Here is a 21,669-nt window from a genome sequence, read left to right as displayed (position 1 = left end):
GAACTGCAAGTTTAAAATCTTGGATAAGTTCAAGTTAATTTGTAGAATATAAAACCAAATTTGCACGCAAAATGTGTGAACAGAAAGGTGCAGCAATTACTTGTATTAAAACTTCCTGTGATAATAAAATTACCACAGTTTGGAAAACAAATCACCTTGATCTGGTTATTCTTTACTTTGAACAAGAAAATTTTTGGTAAACTCAATGCTAGAGGCACAGCAATACTTCAAATTGTTCAGTAACAAAGCCATTCTCACTGTCCTTGGATATAAAGTTGACTGTAAATAACTACATAAACATTTTTATACTATTTAAGTTACACTACAAATATTAGACCTTCAAAACAAATTGCAAAGCAATATATGAATAACATGATTGTTTTGAAATCACAATCAGTTTATTGTTCTAGAACAAACAAATCAAATTTATTTGAGCTAAACTTACTTTCCAGTGCAAGAATGCTAATATTTTTTACTGCTAACATTGATCACAAAAAATAAAAAATATATATATTCTGATACTATTAAAAAATGAAATGAACACTACCTATACTAGACAATGAACACTAATCTACTTTAAACACAATGAAGAACGATAATGAATACATATTGTTCCCTTGTACATTATATTTTTCCTTCTCTCAGCACACATATGTTTCACTTATTCTATGTACAATGTACTACACAACAATATTCAACTGTATCATGTAAATAACATAATCAACAATGTTGGCTCCTGTCAAAGTAAAGCATTTTTAAATGAGTTCACCAAGATCATTAACATATGCTGCAAATGAAAGATTAGTTTGAATGTAATATTCAAAACCCTGAAATGTAAGAAATACTTAGAACATATTCAGGACAAAATTGCAGGTACATTGTTAGTATAGATAAAAATACTTACCACATTATCACTGATGAGATGATAGAGATTGACTTTTATAATACAGGTTACTACTGAAAAACATACTAAATGCAAGTTCTGGCATAATTATAAACAGGTGCTATACAGCTGGAAAAAACAACTCTGTGTCTGATTAGCTGACTGAAGTAATGCTAGGAGTACATGGAGAGCTGGAAACAAAAGCTCGACCATATTTTGCAGGGAAACAGCTTCAAATTCTGTAGTGATTAAAAACAACGTTACCTCTCGTTGACCAGATTATCTAGGAAAGGGTTTCTCGGGCTTCGCTTCATGATATCGGACTCTGGTCCCTCATAGGCCAGAGAGATGGCCGGCACCTACATTACACACAGGACTAGTACTAGAGTTGAATCAAATCCTTGTCAAATGTTAAAAGGTCATGAGATTATATGAGAACAACTGCTTGCTTAATTAAAATCATCTTATTGTACATAAAAAAAAAGTTGTAAATGCTTCAAGAGATATAACTACTAATTTTCTTAAACTTATATTGTAGCTATAAAGATACTGAGGAAAATCATACATACTTTATATGCCTGAAACTTCTTGAACAACAAAATATTATCAGGTGACATCATTATTGTGACCAGATGAAAACTGACCCATTATGTTAGTGTGCTCCAATTCTAGGGGAAAATAATCTAATAGGTCAATTTTAATCTTGTATGGTCACCTAAGCATCCCCTGATTTTATTCCATTTTGGTTTCTGTTAGAATATAAGTGCATGCAATGAGCATTAACATCAGTAGAATTGCAGCTCTCATTTATTGCTACTGAAAAGTATAATATTAGTGATGGGCCAGTCAAATCATCAAATTTTTAAATACCTTCAAATTCTTAGTATTCGAAGGATTAAATATCCGAAGAAAAATTTTAAAGGAAATTAAGTAAATTAAAAATTCAACACTGATAACCTCTGAAGTTTACTAGGTAAATTTTTTTCCTTCATACCTATGGGATCGTCCATTAATCACGTGAGGCTCGAAAGGGGGGGGGGGGGAGGGGGTCGGGAAAAATCACGAAATATCACAAGGGGGGAGGGGGGGTGTAGAAAGATATCACGTGTATTTTTTTTTCCGCCCGATTTCTACTAAACCGAAAAGCGATGTGTGACCTTGACTCGCCGTAGCCAGGCAACAATATCCCCGCCCGCCGCAACATGTACCACCCGGCTCGGCTTGCCAGTCGCCAGTAAGACTGTGATTTTGGCACCGAATACATGCGTAAATCACATATAAGCCTTTCCTTTATTATTTTTATGCCAGAGAGAATAAACCTGCAACCTAAATGTGTGTCTGGACATTTTTATCACTGTGCTTAATTTTTCAGAATTAAATTAGATTATACCTATATTTAAAGATAATATTCCGAAATTTTTAAAAATATTTTGCACCAAAAAATACACGTGATTTAATGGGGGAGGGGGGGGGGGGTGTTGTCTGAAACCTTACCACAAATCACTAGGGGGGAGGGGGGGTTAAAAATTTGCTAAAAAAAACATCACGTGATTAATGGACGACCCCTATCTTGTTAACATTTCCAAAGATATTGTACTTTTAACATGTAATTATAATTATATATTGATAATATATATATTAATTCTGAAACTTATTTCATGAATAAAATATATAAAGGGTTAAATGTTTCAACACCATAGTTAATATTTTTTTGTACATTATTTTATTTTGGACCCTTAAGACCTAGATTTGGATTCAAAAGATATATTCGAAGTACTTTTTTATATTCAAATTCTATATTCGGATTCAAGAAAATTGGGATCCAACCCATCACTAATAAATTACAAATTTAAATTTTGCAATCAGCTACCTTCTATGATTTTGATTTATTGGGAAATTGATCAGTGATTTCCTGTTAGTCTTGCGTGTCACTGTCCACGCCTCAGCAAGCCAAAAAATAGCTGCAGGCCACAGGGTGACCAACAATGGTGGCGTGCAGAACTAACCATTTCTCTTTTGCTGAACCTATTAAGTCATTTGTTAAGTTTAACGGTAATTTTTGTAGGTTTGTGAACTCTGTAAAATGCCAGCTATCACCATATGGATGATTCCTCAAAAAAATTTTTTGTTCTATCTAACTAATGTCATTTAAATAAATAATTTGTGAATTACACCTAAGAATTATTTATACTTTAGATTGCACTTTATTTTACATTAAATAACATGTTAAAAATGTAACATTTGTTATCCTGTCATAAACAGTGAAAATTACTGACTACATGTTGGCTGTGAGTCTGTGACAGCATAGAGTATCCATTATTGTTGTTTTAACATGAGCATAGGGAGTGTAAGAACGTATTACTCGCAGTAAAGTGATAGTAAACTGTAAACTGATAGTCTGTGAATATAAATTTAAAAGTATGGCTTGTAAATACATATCACATTTCTAGTGACTTATATTGTCAATAACATTACTTAAGCTATTACTGTACAGCAAAGTAAAGGTGGGTAAATAAATAAAATAATGCATTATTAATTTTTTTTTTGAGTGTGATTGCTGTGTGTGTGTGCAATGAAAATTTAGAAATAGTAATTTGTTTGTCAACAATTATCTTAATATTTGGCAGCTGTTTTACACTTAGATCTCTTTTTGTGTTGTAGAGTGGTAATTTTAGTTATTTTTCAAATGAGATGACTATAACTAATGTGGTGCTGCATTAATTAGATTAATTTATTTAAAATAAAGTTTTTTACCATTCATGAAGGGCAAGCATGTGCATATTAATTACAGGCCTAAATTAATTCTACAGTACACTTTGATACCAAAAACCAACACAAGTGTAGAATCATAGTACAAAGAATCCAAATATTATTTTCGACTTTAACTAAAACATTTTTCATTCATCTTTGGTATTATTCCACCACTAATAATTGAAATGTGTTGGAAAATACCATGATTATATGCCTTTACCTTGGGTTTGGAGGTCAAAGAGGCAACAAGAGAAAACATTATTTGTTATTGCACATGTGAGGTTAGACACTTTTTAACTGAATGTGAAATCTTTCGAGAAGTGAGTATTGTTATAGATTGTGGTTTCTGCCTGCGATTTGAAGGGAGCACACATGGGAAGTTGATTCATTTGAATTCCTTTCTTACTTATATGGCTGTATGCAGTTGTCTGTTTGTTATCCTATTTTGGATTAAAAAACAAAATATATGAGAGTGTGTGTCAGTATCTAGATAGTGCAGCACACTTTTCCTGGTAATACAACTGAATTTATTTAATGGGACTTGCATTGTGCAACACTGAAAGAATGAAACTAACTGGAAATAGTGTCCTAGCCCAGTCTAATTTATTATTAGGAATTTCTCTGTGACCTGAAATTTGAAAATGGCTCTTCCTCCAGAGGTCATTTGCAAATAAAACACAGCTGAAGTTTTTTTCAAAATGTTTCATCAAAGTTAACTATTTTATAAACAACACTGTGAAGCTTTCCTACACTATGATTGTTGTTTTCATTGGAATATGTACATCATATACCAAAACAAATTTCTTGCAGCCACCCCATTAGCAAAGCAGAGATGTACTCTCATGTCATGAATGAAGGGCTGAAGTACAACATATGTTTTGAATGTGATCATGTAAGTTTTGAAAACTTATTGGGCATGAATTGTTCCCTACAAGCCACGTCAATGAAGCAAGCCAAGATGTAATGGCAGTCATTGTCACAGGTCTCTTGAAAATGAAGACAACAGAGATAATATATTATTCATTAATCATGTTATTATTAGGTAATGAACTCATCTAGCATGTATCAGCACCTCATTAATAAAATATTGTAAAAACAGCTCCTGCAATAAATTAATAAGCAGTTGTTAAAATTAAAAATCAGCAAGTAATGGAAATCAGGAAACACTGATGCAGAACTGGACATTGATGCACATCCAAATACAAGATTTAAAATTCCACTGTAAACAATACACAACAGAGGTTAGACCAATTCTTGAAATTTCATTCATTGTGTGGCAAGACATAACATTCCAAAGAAATAAATGACAGATGAGTTTTTTATATTATTTGTTTCTGACTTTCCCTCCAGAGTGAAAATTCAAAACTTGAAATCACTGACATATGACTTTTAAAATTACAGAGCAAGGTTGTGTGATAGGATAAAGTTGGACTCAAATTTTGAAGGGCCAGAGGTCGATCATGGTACATTCCTCCTGATGTCAGTTCTCCATGGTTTCCCAACATCACTCTGGCAATGCTGAGATAGCTCCTTACTAAAGGCAACTGCCAATTCCGCCACTGATTTCATCAACACACATGCACAGTGTTTGTCAAACTCTAAATAAGTTTATCAACACTTTTATGAAATTTTGTAATCTGTTAAAAACCAAAATGTTTGGCTATCTCTAATCATACAATCGATTTAAATTTATAAATTGTAAATATGTAATGAGTGCATAATATAGCTGATCAGAACCAATAATACCGTATATACTCGAATAATCGTCGCACCCATTGTTTGAGGTAACAAATTTGGTATTTAAGATAGACACCTGCGAGTACTCGAAATTCGAGTTTCGAGTCGAGTTTTTTAGTAATACTCGAACTCGAGCTCGTGGCTTTTCAACAACTCGAAATTCGAGCGAGCTTTTCTTGCACTGTACCTATAGAAAAAAAACTCTCATTATATCGGAATAAAAGTCTTACAACACTATTATCCTTTACTTTATAATGTAACATGATCGACCGTATACATGAACACATCATTTTTACGTACCCGGGATTTACGAATTTCCGTGATTAATTTTTTTTACTTCTATAATTTTCCGCATAGCATTAATGTATCACTTTCCTCCTTTATGCGGAAGTATTTCCCGCCTTATGCGGAAACATTTCCCGCATTTTACTGTAAAAAGCATTTAAATTGTCCGGGGTCTCATCATTTACACCATTAAATGTGTGATATAAAGTCCCGTTTAACATTTTTATGAAAATTCCTGCCAGTAATGGCGCACGTAAATATAAATATGAAGAAAATACAAATGAACAACAACTTACGAAGAAATATGGATGATGTACCATAACTACAGTACAATTCCAATAGTTATCTTAAGATAATTACCATAAAAAGAACTAAAGATTCTTTGTAGATACCATAACTACTGCAGAAGCATGATAGTTACCACATTTGCACTATAGTTGCCGTAATAACCGAGATGTGTATTTACCGTGATGGTAATGTATTTATTTAGGACATATTAAAATAAAAGAACATTATTGAAAAAAAAAAGGATGTTAAATCTTGATATGTACGGTTGGCACATGTTGCTAAGAAATAATGTGATCTGAAAGAATGTAGTACTACTACGAAAAGTGAAAAGGGTACTCGTGGATTTTTAGGTTATGGCAGTCTCTTTCGTTTTTCAGTAATATCGGTCGAAAATTAACAAGAGTATTGGAAGTTGGCAGAAATGCCGATTCAACTAAATATTGGCAAAATCGGCTTCTTCAGTACAGCTCTACATTTGATGACATGAGTAAACATATTTCAGACTACAGGACATTGAAAAAGACTTTAATTTCCATGTAGGTTTATTGTGCGTAAGTTTTTTTTGCAAGTGTAAATTGAATTAAGTAAAATGCTTCTATTTTTATTACTTTAAATTGATTAAACTTAATGACAAGTTACAGATATTTGACACTAATTTTGAGGTTAAACAATTTGGTAAATATGTAGAGTAACGGTATATGCGAAAAAAAAATGCTAAAAATCTGAAAATACTTTTATTCTATGCTCTTTCACTTCCTCTTTTCAAATCAACCGGCGGAGATAAGAAATTCCAAATACTTTAGGAATATCGAATTTTTTAATTTAGTAGGCTAACAATGATAATGGTTTCTTTTTTTATTTCCATATTTTTCTCAAAAGTTCTCACATTTTATTACTCCATCACAGTAAATTTATGTGCAATAAACTTAAAAAAAAAAAAACTCGAACTCGACTCGATACTCGCGAGTATTTTAGCAAACTCGCTCGAGCTCGACTCGAAGTGAAAATCTTCTGCTCGCAGACGCCTAATTTAAGATTCTCCCCATAAACGTCGCACCCTTAATTTATTGACGGTGACTGAGGCGCGAATGGAACAGCCGTAAACACAATGGAACAGCCTGCTTTCACGTGGCGTGTGGCGCTTATCATTGGTCCAACCTTGAGCGGCATGTCCTAATTGGCCGTGTGGGAGGAAGGAATGTGTGTGGAAGATAAGATGCTGTGATGCCATTGTTTTATCTCGTTTGCGTTGGAGTGGAAAGTACCTGTAATTGGAGAGTTTGAGAAAGTTCATTTTGTGAGAATATGGGTAAATACAATTAGTATACTGCCGCTTTCAAGTTGCGCGTAGTCACATTTGCAGAAGAGCACGGAAATCGGGCCGTGGAAAGAGAATTTTCAGTAAGCGAAAAACTTGTTCGTGACTTGTGAAAACAAAATGACAACTTGAATAACACAAGTTCATCTAGGCGAGCTCTCCGAGGGCCTAAGCGTGGGAAGTTTCCTGAAGTGGATGCGCAAGTGACTGAGTACATTTGTGAGTTAAGGAACAATGCGTGCAGTGTTTCTCTAGAAATGATCATGTGCAAGGGTAGAGACGAAGCACGTGTGCAGGGCATACCGCACGTCCAGTTCAAGGCCAGTCGTGGGTGGGCGATACGATATTATTTCGCGTGTTTTTCGATTAAAGGTAAAAAAGGTCATGGATTTGTTGATAAAAGGGAAAATATTCGGTGAAGTGAGATGCTATATGTATTCGACGGAATGGCAAAAGTGAGGTCTTCCGCATATTCATATACTTTTATGGTTTCAACATCGCATCACTCCGGATTAAATTGACAATATTATTTGTGCTGAAATACCTAACCCTGATCGTGATCCTGAGCTTTACGAAATTGTTAAAAATAATATGATACATTGAGATTTAAATGACGTGAAAATTTTTCACTCCGGTGGACGACATCCCTTTGCCAGAAGTTGCTGAAGGACTTAGACAAAAAAGTGTTCGAGTTCCAGCGTTTTGTTTTGCGGATGCGGCAAACAAATGACTACCTCCTCTCGCAGATAGCTAATGCAGATTAGACGCCGGTCTATTTTGACATGCCGCAGAACACCATGGTCAACAAGAAGGGGCAGTCAAGCATAATTGAGCGGATGCGTTGCACAGTAATGCTTGCAGTGACGGCCGATGGGCGGAAGTTGCCGCCTTACGTAATTTTCAAGCGGAAGATGTTGCCTAAGGGAATGAAGTTTCCTCCAGGCGTACATGTCCGTGCTCAAGAAAAGGGTTGGATGGACGCTGAGCTCGTTAAGGACTGGGTAAAGACTGTGTGGGAGCGACGGCCAGGGTGTCTCCTGAAACAAAAGGCCTTGTTGGTGTGGGACAGCTTCCGCGCTCATTTGGTTGAGGAAGTGAAGCGAAGTTTGCAAGAGTCGAGGACTGATATTACTACCATCCCAGGAAGCCTGACATCGATGCTGCAACCCCTAGATGTCTCCGTGAACAAGCCGTTCAAGGGACATCTCCGTCGCCTGCATGGGGAGTGGATGGCCAGTGGGACGCAAGAACTGACGAAAGGGAATAAGCTGAAGCGACCATCATTGCTTTTGGTTTTCGAGTGGATAATGCGAAGTTGGGGTCTCATTACTCATGAGATAATCGTGAAGAGTTTTAAGAAGACTGGCATCTCGTGCGCGCTAGACGGTACGGGGGACGACACGATCTGGCGCCAGAACAGTGACGACAGCAGCGACCAAGATGACGTTGACGTCCCGGCAAATGAATCTGATGCATCAGAATCTAGTTCAGACAATGAATAGATAAACTTGGTGAGTGTTCAGACTGAATGTGTTTTAGAAATGTATTTTATTTATTGATTTTTTTCACAATTTTGTGTTTATACTATATTTTTATTTTGCCAAACTTCTTGTAACCAAAAGTTGTTTTGTTTATTTTGCGCGTATTGTAAATAAATATTACGTATAGGTACCATGTACCTAGATATTAACTTCTTTAATTTAGCATTTTCAAGCAATTTACTAAAATTTTTTACTTAAAATTATATTTTAAATTTTTCCTGACATAATGGTTGCACCTCACTTTTTTTTTAAATATAAAATTTGGTAAAATTGCTGCGACGATTATGCGAGTAAATACGGTATTTTGATTTTACTATGAATGTTATATCTTGGTCACCCTGAACACAAACAATATTATTTTTTAATGTGCAGTGAAATCTCACTACAAATTACCTTACATGGAACAATATAACGTAATTAAGATATATTTTAACTTCCACTTTAAGGAACTCTAATATCCAAGATTAACAATCTTGGGATTTTTTAAGGTATGTATGTTGTACTGAGATTTCACAACAGATACTATGAAAGCAGCATTACATCACTGTATACTACCTAAGTTTTAGATTTAATTTTGAACTAGAGTGCAGCACCAGATCCTCACCATGTCTGTTCCCAGGTCGATGCACAGGATTGTGACTGTACCAAGAGGCAGCGGGATGTCACACAGGATGAATGCCAAGAAGGGGGAGATCTCGGGGATGTTGGACGTCAGTGTGTAGGCTATTGACTTCTTGAGGTTGTCGAAGATCAGCCGGCCTTCCTCCACCCCAGTCACGATTGAGGCAAAGTTGTCGTCCAGCAGAATCATGTCGGCAGCTTGCTTGGACACGTCGGACCCGGCGATCCCCATGGCCACTCCTGGTCGAGGGACAGAACACAGCGTGACACATGGCCACTCCTGGTCAAGGAACAGAAAACAGCGTGACACGTGGCCACTCCTGGTCAAGGGACAGAACACAGCGTGACACATGGCCACTCCTGGTCAAGGGACAGAACACAGCGTGACACATGGCCACTCCTGGTCAAGGGACAGAACACAGCGTGACACATGGCCACTCCTGGTCAAGGGACAGAACACAGCGTGACACATGGCCACTCCTGGTCAAGGAACAGAACACAGCGTGACACATGGCCACTCCTGGTCAAGGGACAGAACACAGCGTGACACGTGGCCACTCCTGGTCGAGGAACAGAACACAGCGTGACACGTGGCCACTCCTGGTCGAGGAACAGAACACAGCGTGACACGTGGCCACTCCTGGTCGAGGAACAGAACACAGCGTGACACGTGGCCACTCCTGGTCGAGGAACAGAACACAGCGTGACACGTGGCCACTCCTGGTCGAGGAACAGAACACAGCGTGACACGTGGCCACTCCTGGTCGAGGAACAGAACACAGCGTGACACGTGGCCACTCCTGGTCGAGGAACAGAACACAGCGTGACACGTGGCCACTCCTGGTCAAGGGACAGAACACAGCGTGACACATGGCCACTCCTGGTCAAGGAACAGAACACAGCGTGACACGTGGCCACTCCTGGTCAAGGAACAGAACACAGCGTGACACGTGGCCACTCCTGGTCAAGGGACAGAACACAGCGTGACACATGGCCACTCCTGGTCAAGGAACAGAACACAGCGTGACACATGGCCACTCCTGGTCAAGGAACAGAACACAGCGTGACACATGGCCACTCCTGGTCAAGGAACAGAACACAGCGTGACACATGGCCACTCCTGGTCAAGGAACAGAACACAGCGTGACACATGGCCACTCCTGGTCAAGGAACAGAACACAGCGTGACACATGGCCACTCCTGGTCAAGGAACAGAACACAGCGTGACACATGGCCACTCCTGGTCACGGAACAGAACACAGCGTGACACATGGCCACTCCTGGTCAAGGAACAGAACCCAGCGTGACACATGGCAAGCTAATGTGTAAACTTCATCACATCATCAGGTACAGTATGTTCTCAAATTATCAGTAGGGACAAGATTTTATGGTTTTATTTTTATGACAATTTCAGTTTTAAAACTAGAGATTTCTTTTCAATGTTTTTATTTTTACATATTGTATTTATTCATTAAAAACATGTATTATTCAACAAATATGAAACTAAAATATTTCTTAGTACTAATTTCACCAAAATAGTCTTACTTTGACATCTGATGCACATATACAGTAAAATCAATAATAATAATAATAATAATAATAATAATAATAATAATAATAATAATCATCTTGTCTAAAAAAGAACTATGTACTCAGAAAAATAAAAATAAATCAGCAATTTTTGTGTGTTTGAAACATGTGCCATCATTAATGTAAAAACGTGTTGCTTAATCTAAGAGATGCAAGATCAAAACAATATAATATTAATTTCATTCCAATAGATTTAGCACACACATACTGGTACAAAATTAATGTTACATGAATTACATTTAATTAATTAACCACAATAAAACAATTTCTTTTCTAATTTGAGTAAAATTTTGTCAAATTTCTGATTGTTTTCATGTCTTTAGTTACATTTTGGTGCTAAAAATGTATTAACTTGCATTTCGATATTATATGTTGTATTGGCATGCTTTGCGATATTATTTCTGTTTTATCACAACTCGCTACATAATCTTGTCCAGTATTATAGCCATTATAGGTAATTGAAAACAGCCTAAGTGCATGCAAATTCAATGATAATAAAACCTCTAAATTTGACTTTTGAATTTTTTGTGTTAGATCTTTAGAACTTTGCCACACCGACTTTAAGATCAAAATAAAAATGAGCCATTAGGTCAAGAACTCAAATTAATAATTTAACGAAGGAAAAAAAAAACCTTTTGCCATAACTCGGTCAAAGGGCCAGTTTACAGATAAAAGTCCAAGCAGACAAAATATGGGTCATTCTTCTATGCATATGTAAGGGTGTGTGCAGTAATATGGTTATAATTTTCTTGTAATGTATCATAAAATCTTCATGGCAGAGAAAGAGAAATAGAAAAGCCAAAGAATAAAAACTGAGCTTTAATAAAAAAAAACAGTAAAACTATTTTGATGGTTAAGATACATAGGATGAGGGTAACATGTAACACCCATCAAACAACTTCTGAGTTAGATCAGGTGACCTGTAATCCACACAGTGATAGGAAATGAAATACTATGATAAGAGCAATGTAAAACAGTAGCAGACTAAATGTTTTTGTTGGTTGGATCAAGACTTGGAGACCACTGGGCAGTTGTAACAGAAGCCTTACCATTGTGTTGTGTGTAAAAATAATCAGCGAAGGATGAGTATGCATATTTCAGAATGAGTCGATTCAAGCCCCACTCAGTAATTATACCTTTGAGTCATTAAGTCTGGTCGAGTCCACAGCTGATAGATAATTTTGTTTAGTATAGTCCTTAAAAATTTAATTTAATCACAATATTATATACTAATTACTTAAATAAAATTTGAACAAAGTCAACATTTTCACAAAATTTGATGCATTTTTTTAGGAACTGTAAAATACAATTTAGGGCTGGCTACATCTGTGACTTGAAAAAATATTTTTTACTGACACACTAACAAGGTTTTACGATATAAGAATAATGCAAAGGTTTACAAATGATATACAAAAATTAATACTACCACAATTGTGGGAGAATGAAATTTTCAAGCTATTTTTCTTAACATACATTGAACAAAAGTACAAAACCAGTATTATTTTAGTTAAAACTTCACACTGTTTGTTTACATTATTTTGGGATACCTGTATAATATAATAACTAAACTTTTGTATTAAACATATAACTTAGCACAATAATTATATTTAATATCTGGGGACTGTGAAAACACTTTGTATTAATGAGAGTTTTGTATAAACAGAGATTTTATTAATGAGGTTTCACTGTATGAAACATACTTTTTTTTCTTTTATTAACAATGCCATTCAACATTTTTATTATATAGTCAAAGATATTATTACAAAGTGGTGGTTGGCTGTTAGCATTTTTGTTTGTGGGCGACCAGTGACAAAATTATCACATGCCAATCAGTGTTGCAGCAACGCACAAACAAAAGAAAGAAAAGGCAAGTGTTATGTCAAACCACAGGTGTGCGTCATAGAGTGACGGCCAGGTGGTTGGGAAACTACTGAGTTTAGGCGATTCATTAACTGTATACACTATCCTCCTCTTTTTTTTTTAGTTCGTCAGTAGTTTACCTAGCCTTTGAAAAAGATAGGAAAATAAAAGTTTTATTCCTAAGCGGTTATCAAGAAAAACACACATAAAAGTTTTTTTACATGCCAGTTTTGTTTTCCAAATCTCCAGTAATATCGTACAATAAAAAAATATAATTTGTTAGTGGATACACTTATAGCAGAAAACCCCAACAGTCAAGTCAAACTGGCTCACCACTTGTACGTGCGTAGCTGTGATACTACCACAGCACAAGCGCTGGCCGACTGCCATTAGGTGAGATGTTACTAGCTTACTACTCACAGCTGTCATGCATTTTCAACTCCATCAGAGTATTACAACTGTTTTCTTTCGGTTATAGTTCTTGCTAGATAAGCACTTAATTTTAAGTTTGCAGGCTGTTAAAGTAGATCAATTACACAACAATATTAAGAAAAAAAAAATTTACACTCAGCAGGTACACTTGATTCCTGGCTTCTTTGTTTGAAGGCTGTGCTAGAAATGTATGTACACAAATCCAATTCCATACCAAATTTACAAAGATGTGCTTACCAATATCGGCCTTCTTCAAAGCAGGCGAGTCATTTACACCATCTCCAGTCACAGCGACAATAGCCCCCATTCGCTGGCATCCCTCAACGATAATCAATTTCTGCTGTGGTGACGTACGGGCGAACACAATTTCTGGGTGGTACCTGGTGCAAGGAAACAACGATTTGTCACTCATCTCTAACAAACGCTGTCTATATCTCTACTCGCTGTCCATTCTCTACCAAACACTGTAGTTTACAAGCCTTGACAGAATTTAAAAAAATTTGGATTGTAACTCCTTAGCACTGAATACTTAAGAAAACTTAAGAGTGTTGCAAAATTAAGCTTGTAAAGTTAACGTCAAATGCAATTTAAAAAACTAACTAAAAAAGGGGGTTGTCTGTAAAGTCGGTTTACGGACGATAATTTTACGTGATTACGTCATAAGAAAACATTGATGAAAAATTGCATACTTTTTTTATTTTCAAATATTATTTACAGTTTTTGCAAATTTAATTTAAATAATTTGTTTAAATATAATCACGAACAATTAGTTAAAAAGCCCGCCTTAACCTGTTTGATATTATAGAAGATTTTCTCGCACGGTGGTTGGCCGGTTCTTGCACGCTAGGCTCAGGCGGAATGTGACAATGAGTCATGCTTTTTCGTGCATGCAGCTGGCGTTCATCGATTTATAAGACGTTATCAGATCAAAAGTCAAGTTATAGCCAAAATAAAATTTTAATGATCTAAGTGAGTTGTAAGTCAGATCTAAGTAAGTAAGTCACATCAGGTAATAAGTATAATAAAATTATTTTTATTGATTTCAAACATTATTATCAAGGACTAACAATCTGTTACTCCTTCTCTACCAAGAAGATATTCATGACATGGCCTAATAGACTAAATTGTAAAAAAAAAAAAAAAAGATAATGTTTTTAATTATTATAACAGTAAGTTATATTGTTGTATTATACATTATTATGTTATATTGTAGATTTTGTGTGGTAAAAATCAAGGATAAAGACATAAAGTTATTAAGTCATAAGTTGATTACATCTGGCACACAGGCTGCGGGCTAAAGTATAATGCAAACTTGTAAATAAACAATTCTTGTGTTTTTGGAATTCTTATGCAGATTGGAGAATGTGGTCTGCTCCGCAGAAGTCTGCAGACCATTAAATGTGGAATGTTAATTGTAAAGTTGCATTTTGAAAAATATTAACTATAAATTATATAAACAGAAAAGAGGCCTGAAGTGTTGTTGGTTCAGATCCTAGTCAAGCTCATTTGACTTCACAGCAAAAAAAAAAAAAAAACCAATGTCAATATGGGAAATTGGGCTTCAAATAAGTGATTTTCATTACAAATCAAGTTGCGTTAAGAGAGGGATTAATGTTCCTAGTTACATCACCATATTGATGTAATTACCTGAAAAGTATGTGGATAATATTACCGTATTTAGGATTGCACATTTTTTTTTTAGATTAAAAAAATGTAGGGTAACCCTAATGGGAGTTTTATCACTTTTGGTTAAAAAAATATATATAGTAACCTTGCACTGTGTGATAGAATATGTCCATAAATAAATAGCTTAAGTTAGTTTTTAATTTCTGATTGTGTGTAGTGTGCGTACTGTGTGTTCAATGTGTGTACTGTGTGTGTGGATGTTGGTTTCGAATAGCTTTATTCACAAGTGAAAATTGTTCAATTAAAACATCTCAGCAGTAATGTGAAGCCACATGAACAGTGCTGTTACACGTCCGCTGCTCGCCGGGTCGGAGCCGCAAGTGACGTGTCTGCTTTGCTGTGAAGGCGCAGCAAGGAGGGAAATAATCTAAACATTTATCAGCCAGAGAGAGAGACCAAGAGTGTGTGTGCTTGAGCCCACAGGACAGTATTGACGGTTCTCCCTCCCTCATCATTGCAAATGCTTCATGAACTGGCACCCTACATAATCAACGTGTATCTTGACAGGTGTTTATGATGCAATTGTGCTTAATCATTATTTTTTTTTGCGTGAGATTTCCCATGTTTTCAACTGAACATTCCAAAAACTAAACTACAGACATCGTTGGTGTTTTGAAGTGCGGCTTTTATGAGGGTGCTGGTTTTTATAGAGGGAACTGATGGAGTAGCTTGCCACCACTTCTCTCTCCGTGGTAAAGGGATGGGTAAAAATATAAAATACAATAGAGGGAAGGGAAACATGGAATTGGGTATAAAAAATAGAAGTCTAAGTCCTTTCTTTTGTTTAGGTAGTGAGGGACTTAGAGGGATTGTAAATATGAGGCAAAGGGGGAGAATTGTGGGCCTAGGACTGCCTCACATCCTCCAGTAGTTAAAAGACAAAAATGGACCATGAATCAACACCAGTGTTGTATTTTATTTATTATGCACCAATAAGTTGAGACATGGTACACAAAGACTTCAATTGTATCCACTGAACTCTAGGAAGACAGAGATATGATCGACCCTTATTCAAAGGTGACCATTAAGGTGAAAAGGTTAGATTTTTATGCCCAAAATAATAAGTGCGACCCATATAGAGGCGACCCTTCTGCAGGTAATATGACCCCTGCCTTGCTTTCAGAACATAATGAAAATGAAAACCAGCTGTACCCTGAATTTAGCAGCAACCCAAACACTACAACTGTTTCTAAGATATCAGATACTGGATGTGGAGAACACCAGCAGCCTGAACTTTATAAAGACCAAGATAAACTGAGGTTTTTCTTGGGCTGTCTGAAATATTTAAATTATTTTAAAAATACATAGAAATGATAAGAGAAATGAGAATATTTTATTCCAATTAAGTTTCGTACATGAAAAATTAGAACCAAAGTTAAGAACAGCAGTGTGTCACGCAAATAATCAAAGCTAAAAATTACAAATGGAGGTGTGAACATGAATCAAGCATCATACATTTGGATATTAGTTTTGATTATACAGTATGTCCATAAAAGAATGTCCAAGTTATAAATTTTAATAGTATTAACTGTAAGCACTGTACAATGTTGATTCAAGGTCACAAAGAGTTTTAGATAAGTGTATGTGCGAGTATGGCTTTCATTTTTTTTTTCTCTTTTTTGCAGTGCCACCTACGCAAAATAGAGATTCCTGAGCGTAAAGCGTTTTGTGCTCTGCTATTCGCTAAAAGTGAATCTGTAATTTCAGCCCTCCCCATTGGAATCTCCTTTTACAAGAGTGGTTGAACGTCGAAGTCCCTGACCGTTGGATTGGTCGTGATGGTCGAGATGACAAGAGTTAGTTTTCGCTTGCCTCAACATTCACGTGATGTAACGCCATGTTTTTTTTCCTTTGAGGCTTTATAAAAGATTGTGTTTACGTTCTGTCGCTACCTAATGATTTGCAAGAGTTAAGAAACAAAATTAAAGAGGCTATTGCATCCTTTAGTCTGGACTTAACCAAAGTGTGGGAAGTATTGAACATTAGGTTGGATGTGTGCCGTATAACTAAAGGTGCACATATTGAACATTTGTAAATAGTCTATTAAACTGTTTTAATATACAGTATTTAATCGCATAATGTCCGCACATTTCTTTTTAAATACTTGAAATTGAATTTTTTAAAATCCGCATAAAGTCCGCACCAGACAAAGCAACCTTGGCCACCCCTGAAAGGCACAGTAACGGGATGGAAAATTACCGACGCTGTCAACAATGCTTTGACCTTTAGTTGTTCATTTCTCCGGAGCGGTCGCTGAGAGAGTTTTGTAGCGTGGTGAAACCGTCCGGACTCACTGCGACGTCACGCGAGTTGCAAGGGGATGGACTAATATAGCACAAGCCAGTACATGTCAACTCACACTACGTCACAAAGTAGGGGAGGTAGCGGAGAAGTGGTGGGGGTACATGCGCACGGTTTTTTTATACAGACAATGGCAAGGGACAGCGAGGGAGGCTCGCCGGCGCCAGCATTTTGCAGACATTAGACATCTGCCCCGTATGGTCAGTGGCCATTTCAATGAAAGATCAAAAAAATATCTTTTCACGCAAAGCTTTATTTTGTGTAGGCTGGCTGCGGCTTTTGAATGTAAGAGCGCACACGCGAGTGAGAGAAGAAAAAAAAAATGAGTGGCGTCTTCCACTAATCGCCGGCACCCAATTATCTTGACACCTGTCAAATTTCTCACGTCCGCTGCGGAGGGTCGCCAGTCACCAGCGCTCTGCTAGTAAACTAATTATGAGAGAACACTTTTTTTACTCTACACAAAGCGTAAAATTTTGAGGTAAAATTTTTTTTTCGGACTTCACCTCATAATGTCCGCACCCCATTTTTTTTGGTCAAAAATGTAGCCAAATTACTGCGGACATTATGCGAGTAAATACGGTAACTTTGAAAATGGGACAATATTTTAAGGACATCCTGTATTTTAACAGATAAAACCTTAAATATTTTTTAAAATGTCATATTTATGTCCACCATTAATGCACCATGTATAACCTTCCTTGCTCACCTAAGAATTTCATCCAGTCCTTCAGAGCTGACATCCCTGAGCTCGGAGCCGTGAATGACAGCAGCCTTGGCTTCTCGGGGGTTCACCTCAGACACTGGGATGTTGAGGCGCTGTGCGATGTCCTCTACTGTCTCGTTGCCTGCACACAGGTGAATGCAACAATATTGCAATAGGCATACACACTTATCAAAGGTACAGTTAAGTCACCACTATTAAAATAATAAAATCAGAGGTATTCATTAAAAACATTTAGACTAGCCATTTAACTGACACAAATTATAAGTTTCATTCTAAAACTAAAACTAAGTATATTTTTAGAGCTGAGTCTCAAACACCCAGTTTTTTTTTAAAAAATTTCATTTTCATGTAATTAATATAAACTTAAGGGATTTTCCTGTTATTCCTCCTGATAGCTGTTTTGTAATTGCTGTTTGGTAAAAAATATTTCGCCAGATATCTCCTAAATGTTATTTCTGAGCTGTAAAAGTGGTCACAATTATAAATGCTTGAGAGACTTTCTAACGCAATAAGATAATCTTAATAAGTACTTGTTTGGAAAATTTGAGATGAGACATAAAATGCAAGATAGCTTTAAAGACAAACTTTACAGAAAGAGCCCTAAAATAATGGAAATAAGAAAATTAAACCAACAAGGTGTGAGACAAAAAGTTGTAATGTTGCCCCTCAACAGATCGATGGCTGAAATTTGGGTTTCCGAGACAAAAAAGAAAAGATTCAGCTACCCGCTTACCAATCACAAAAAAACTCTCACTGACAGTCTAAAAATATTTAAAAAATACCAAGGTATTCTTCTGAATTGGACTCAGTATTTCACAATGTTAAGACACTGCCAATCCATGGTATCATAATTTTTCAACTATCAGCAGTAGTGTTCCTTTTTCTAACTACGCCTGTACTATAAAAATAATTAAGATTATAAATAAATATATTTAAATATGGAACAAAAAAATGTATTAAAATAAAGAAAAGCGGTGCAAATATATGGTGTAAAAATACCAAAGCTGGAGAACAAACCTGTATGAAAACCTAAAAGCCATGCAAGAAATCAGTGTAAAATAGTTAATAATTTCGAAAAAGTTGTTAACAAATGTTCATTTTTGCCTTTAGTCCATAAATTTTGTAGCATCAGTTTTAATAGCTGAAAGTATCCCCAATAATCACTTTAAATAATAATTAGATCTATATCTCTATAACCCTAATGAAATTCAGCCCATAGGTTAGTTCAGTATTAATAGTATTCATTTTCAAACATTTTTCAAAAAGCAAAATTTTCTTCACCTCAGAAACAACAGCATTTTTAAATGTCAATCATTCATCAAAAATTTTTTCAGCATTAAACCAGGCATAAATACAAAATATGTAGCAGTTTTACTTGTTAACAAACTCATTCCAGTTTTCACAAAATAACTAAAGATATTAAGATAAAGATGTATTCCTACACATTTTATAGCAAAAATATCACAATATGTCTGTGTGGTCCATCAATACGATCAATTGGTGCTGTTACAGAAAAAAATCCTACATTTGAGATGATAAACTTTGATATTGAAATTAGTGTCTTGTGATACAAATCTATGATTGATCACGTGAGGCTTTCAGAAATGGCATCTGTAAACACAACAAATATCCCTTTTTTTCACAAAACATTGAGTTTTCACAAAAATATGGAATTTCGCAAATAGCGTTAAAAAATTAAAAATCAAGAAATTTTGTAGCATTTGGCAAATTTCTCGTTTAAACATTTTTAAGTAGGAGTAATGCAAAGTCATAAAATGAACACAATATTTAATAACATTTGTAGAATAATAAAAGAGTATAATACATATTTAAGGGCATTTAATCCAAAAATGTAAAAGCAGCCCACTTGTCAACTATAACAGTGACCACATGCTCCTAAAATTGGAATTAAAAAATAAAACACTATAATTTACTGCTGTTCAGGTCTAATAGGTTTTAACAAAAAAGCATTAATTATCAATAAAATCTCTGTAACTGCCCATTTATCAGTTGTTCTGAAAATAATTACTGTGAAGCTATCACAAATCATCTTTTGTCAGAAATATATAAATATACACACAATAGTCTAAAAAAAATCATGTGGGTAGAGGGCATTATATCACATATACAGGAATCCTTTGAAGTGATGATAATTTTGAGATACACATTAAATATTTTTGATAGTATTCACCATTTTCTAATATTTACTACATCTCAAACTATTAGGGTAAATTCTTTGTACCTGCAAAGATTTTTTTAGTTCTTCCTTACATGCCTGTGCAAATGTCCTTATGCCTGTACGGATATCAGTTTTTTAGTTCGAATCAAATACAAATACCAGATTACTCTCGAAAAAGAATATCGAATTTGAATACTAAGAATGATAGTTTAGAATCCCACAAAAAAAATTTTTTTTTCACATCATGTAACAAATACATAGGGAAAGAAAAAGTAAATGTGTAGTGTAGTGGTTTCTGGGAAATTTGAAAAATCATGGTATATTCCTCACAAACTGTCGCATTTATAATATTAGTGTGATATTTTTGCAGATCCTTACCTTCAGATATGATACCGACAGACTTGGCAATAGCCTTGGCAGTGATAGGGTGGTCTCCAGTGACCATGATGACCTTGATACCCGCCGAGCGGCACTTCGCCACGGCATCTGGCACGGCTGCCCTCGGAGGATCGATCATCGACATGAGGCCCACAAAGCGCAGGTTGCTCAGGGGGAAGTTGGGGTCATCGCAGTCGAACTTGAAGCCCAGTGGGAACTTGTCACTGGGCAGCATGAAGTCACAGAATCCTGGAACGAGACAATAACACATCTCGCTTGTACTCAGGTCAACATATACTGCGATCACATTCGTCACTAATTTTGTACTAAAGCTGAAAATATAATATTACAAGAGACTGTTCCTTTTTGCAAAGAATTTGTGCATTTTTTTCCATTTGGCTGACTTCTATCAAAAAAATTGGTCAGCACAATAATATACAAAGGATTATGCTAAAATCAAAAAAAACATATAGTTGTACAGTAAAAGGTATTTAATTCTGCAGATTTGGGACTATGGCTATGCTGGATTAGCGATTTTGCCAGAATTTAACATCATAGTTTTAACAGGAATGCCAAATAAAAATTAATAGAGAGTACTATGGTAACATAGAATACTATGGTCATCACTGACTCAGTAACTGTGGAATGCCAAAGTGATACGTATACTTTGGAGACAGGCGTATCATAAAGCACAAATATTAGCCTACTCCATACAGATGTGTATAAAAAAGAAAGTGTAAGTGAAACCATAAAGTAACATTTTAAATACAACTAAATAGTGGAACACGCCTTGGTTATTAAATTTAAATGTTTGTTGTATTCACTTTAAGTGCCTTAAAAATAACTATGCTTATAATTACTAAAAAGGCTTATATCTCAAAGTTTAGCTCTACTGAAAAACTGCAATTTTTTTCTTTCCTTTTGCATCACGGGTAATCTTTTGATGATATTTTTAATTTTGTACATACGTACTCCCTTCTGAAAATCTTTTTTTTTTTATATATATGCTTATATCTTTGAAGTTTATAATTTTACTAAAAAAAAAAATTGGTATTTATGTCTATTGTACACCTGAAGGTTTTTTCTGACAGA

General features: G+C 35.6%; 1 protein-coding gene across 6 annotated transcripts in view; it reads right to left on the bottom strand.

The window, feature by feature from the left end:
• The window catches only part of LOC134531007 (sodium/potassium-transporting ATPase subunit alpha), a 349,143-nt gene that overhangs the window by 35,676 nt on the left and 291,798 nt on the right, over positions 1–21,669 (bottom strand). For all 6 annotated transcript variants that reach the window (XM_063366437.1, XM_063366436.1, XM_063366441.1 and 3 more), the window contains 4 exons: positions 20,578–20,826; positions 18,003–18,141; positions 13,544–13,686; positions 9,408–9,664 (listed from right to left, as the gene is read on the bottom strand). In XM_063366437.1, the coding sequence (XP_063222507.1) occupies positions 9,408–9,664; positions 13,544–13,686; positions 18,003–18,141; positions 20,578–20,826 (788 nt within the window). The remainder of the gene's footprint in view (positions 1–9,407; positions 9,665–13,543; positions 13,687–18,002; positions 18,142–20,577; positions 20,827–21,669) is intronic.

Source organism: Bacillus rossius, chromosome 3, assembly GCF_032445375.1.
Source record: "Bacillus rossius redtenbacheri isolate Brsri chromosome 3, Brsri_v3, whole genome shotgun sequence".
Taxonomy (NCBI): domain Eukaryota; kingdom Metazoa; phylum Arthropoda; class Insecta; order Phasmatodea; family Bacillidae; genus Bacillus; species Bacillus rossius.
The sequence above is the reverse complement of the archived record's forward strand: the minus strand, read 5'-3'. Positions and strand labels throughout refer to the sequence as shown.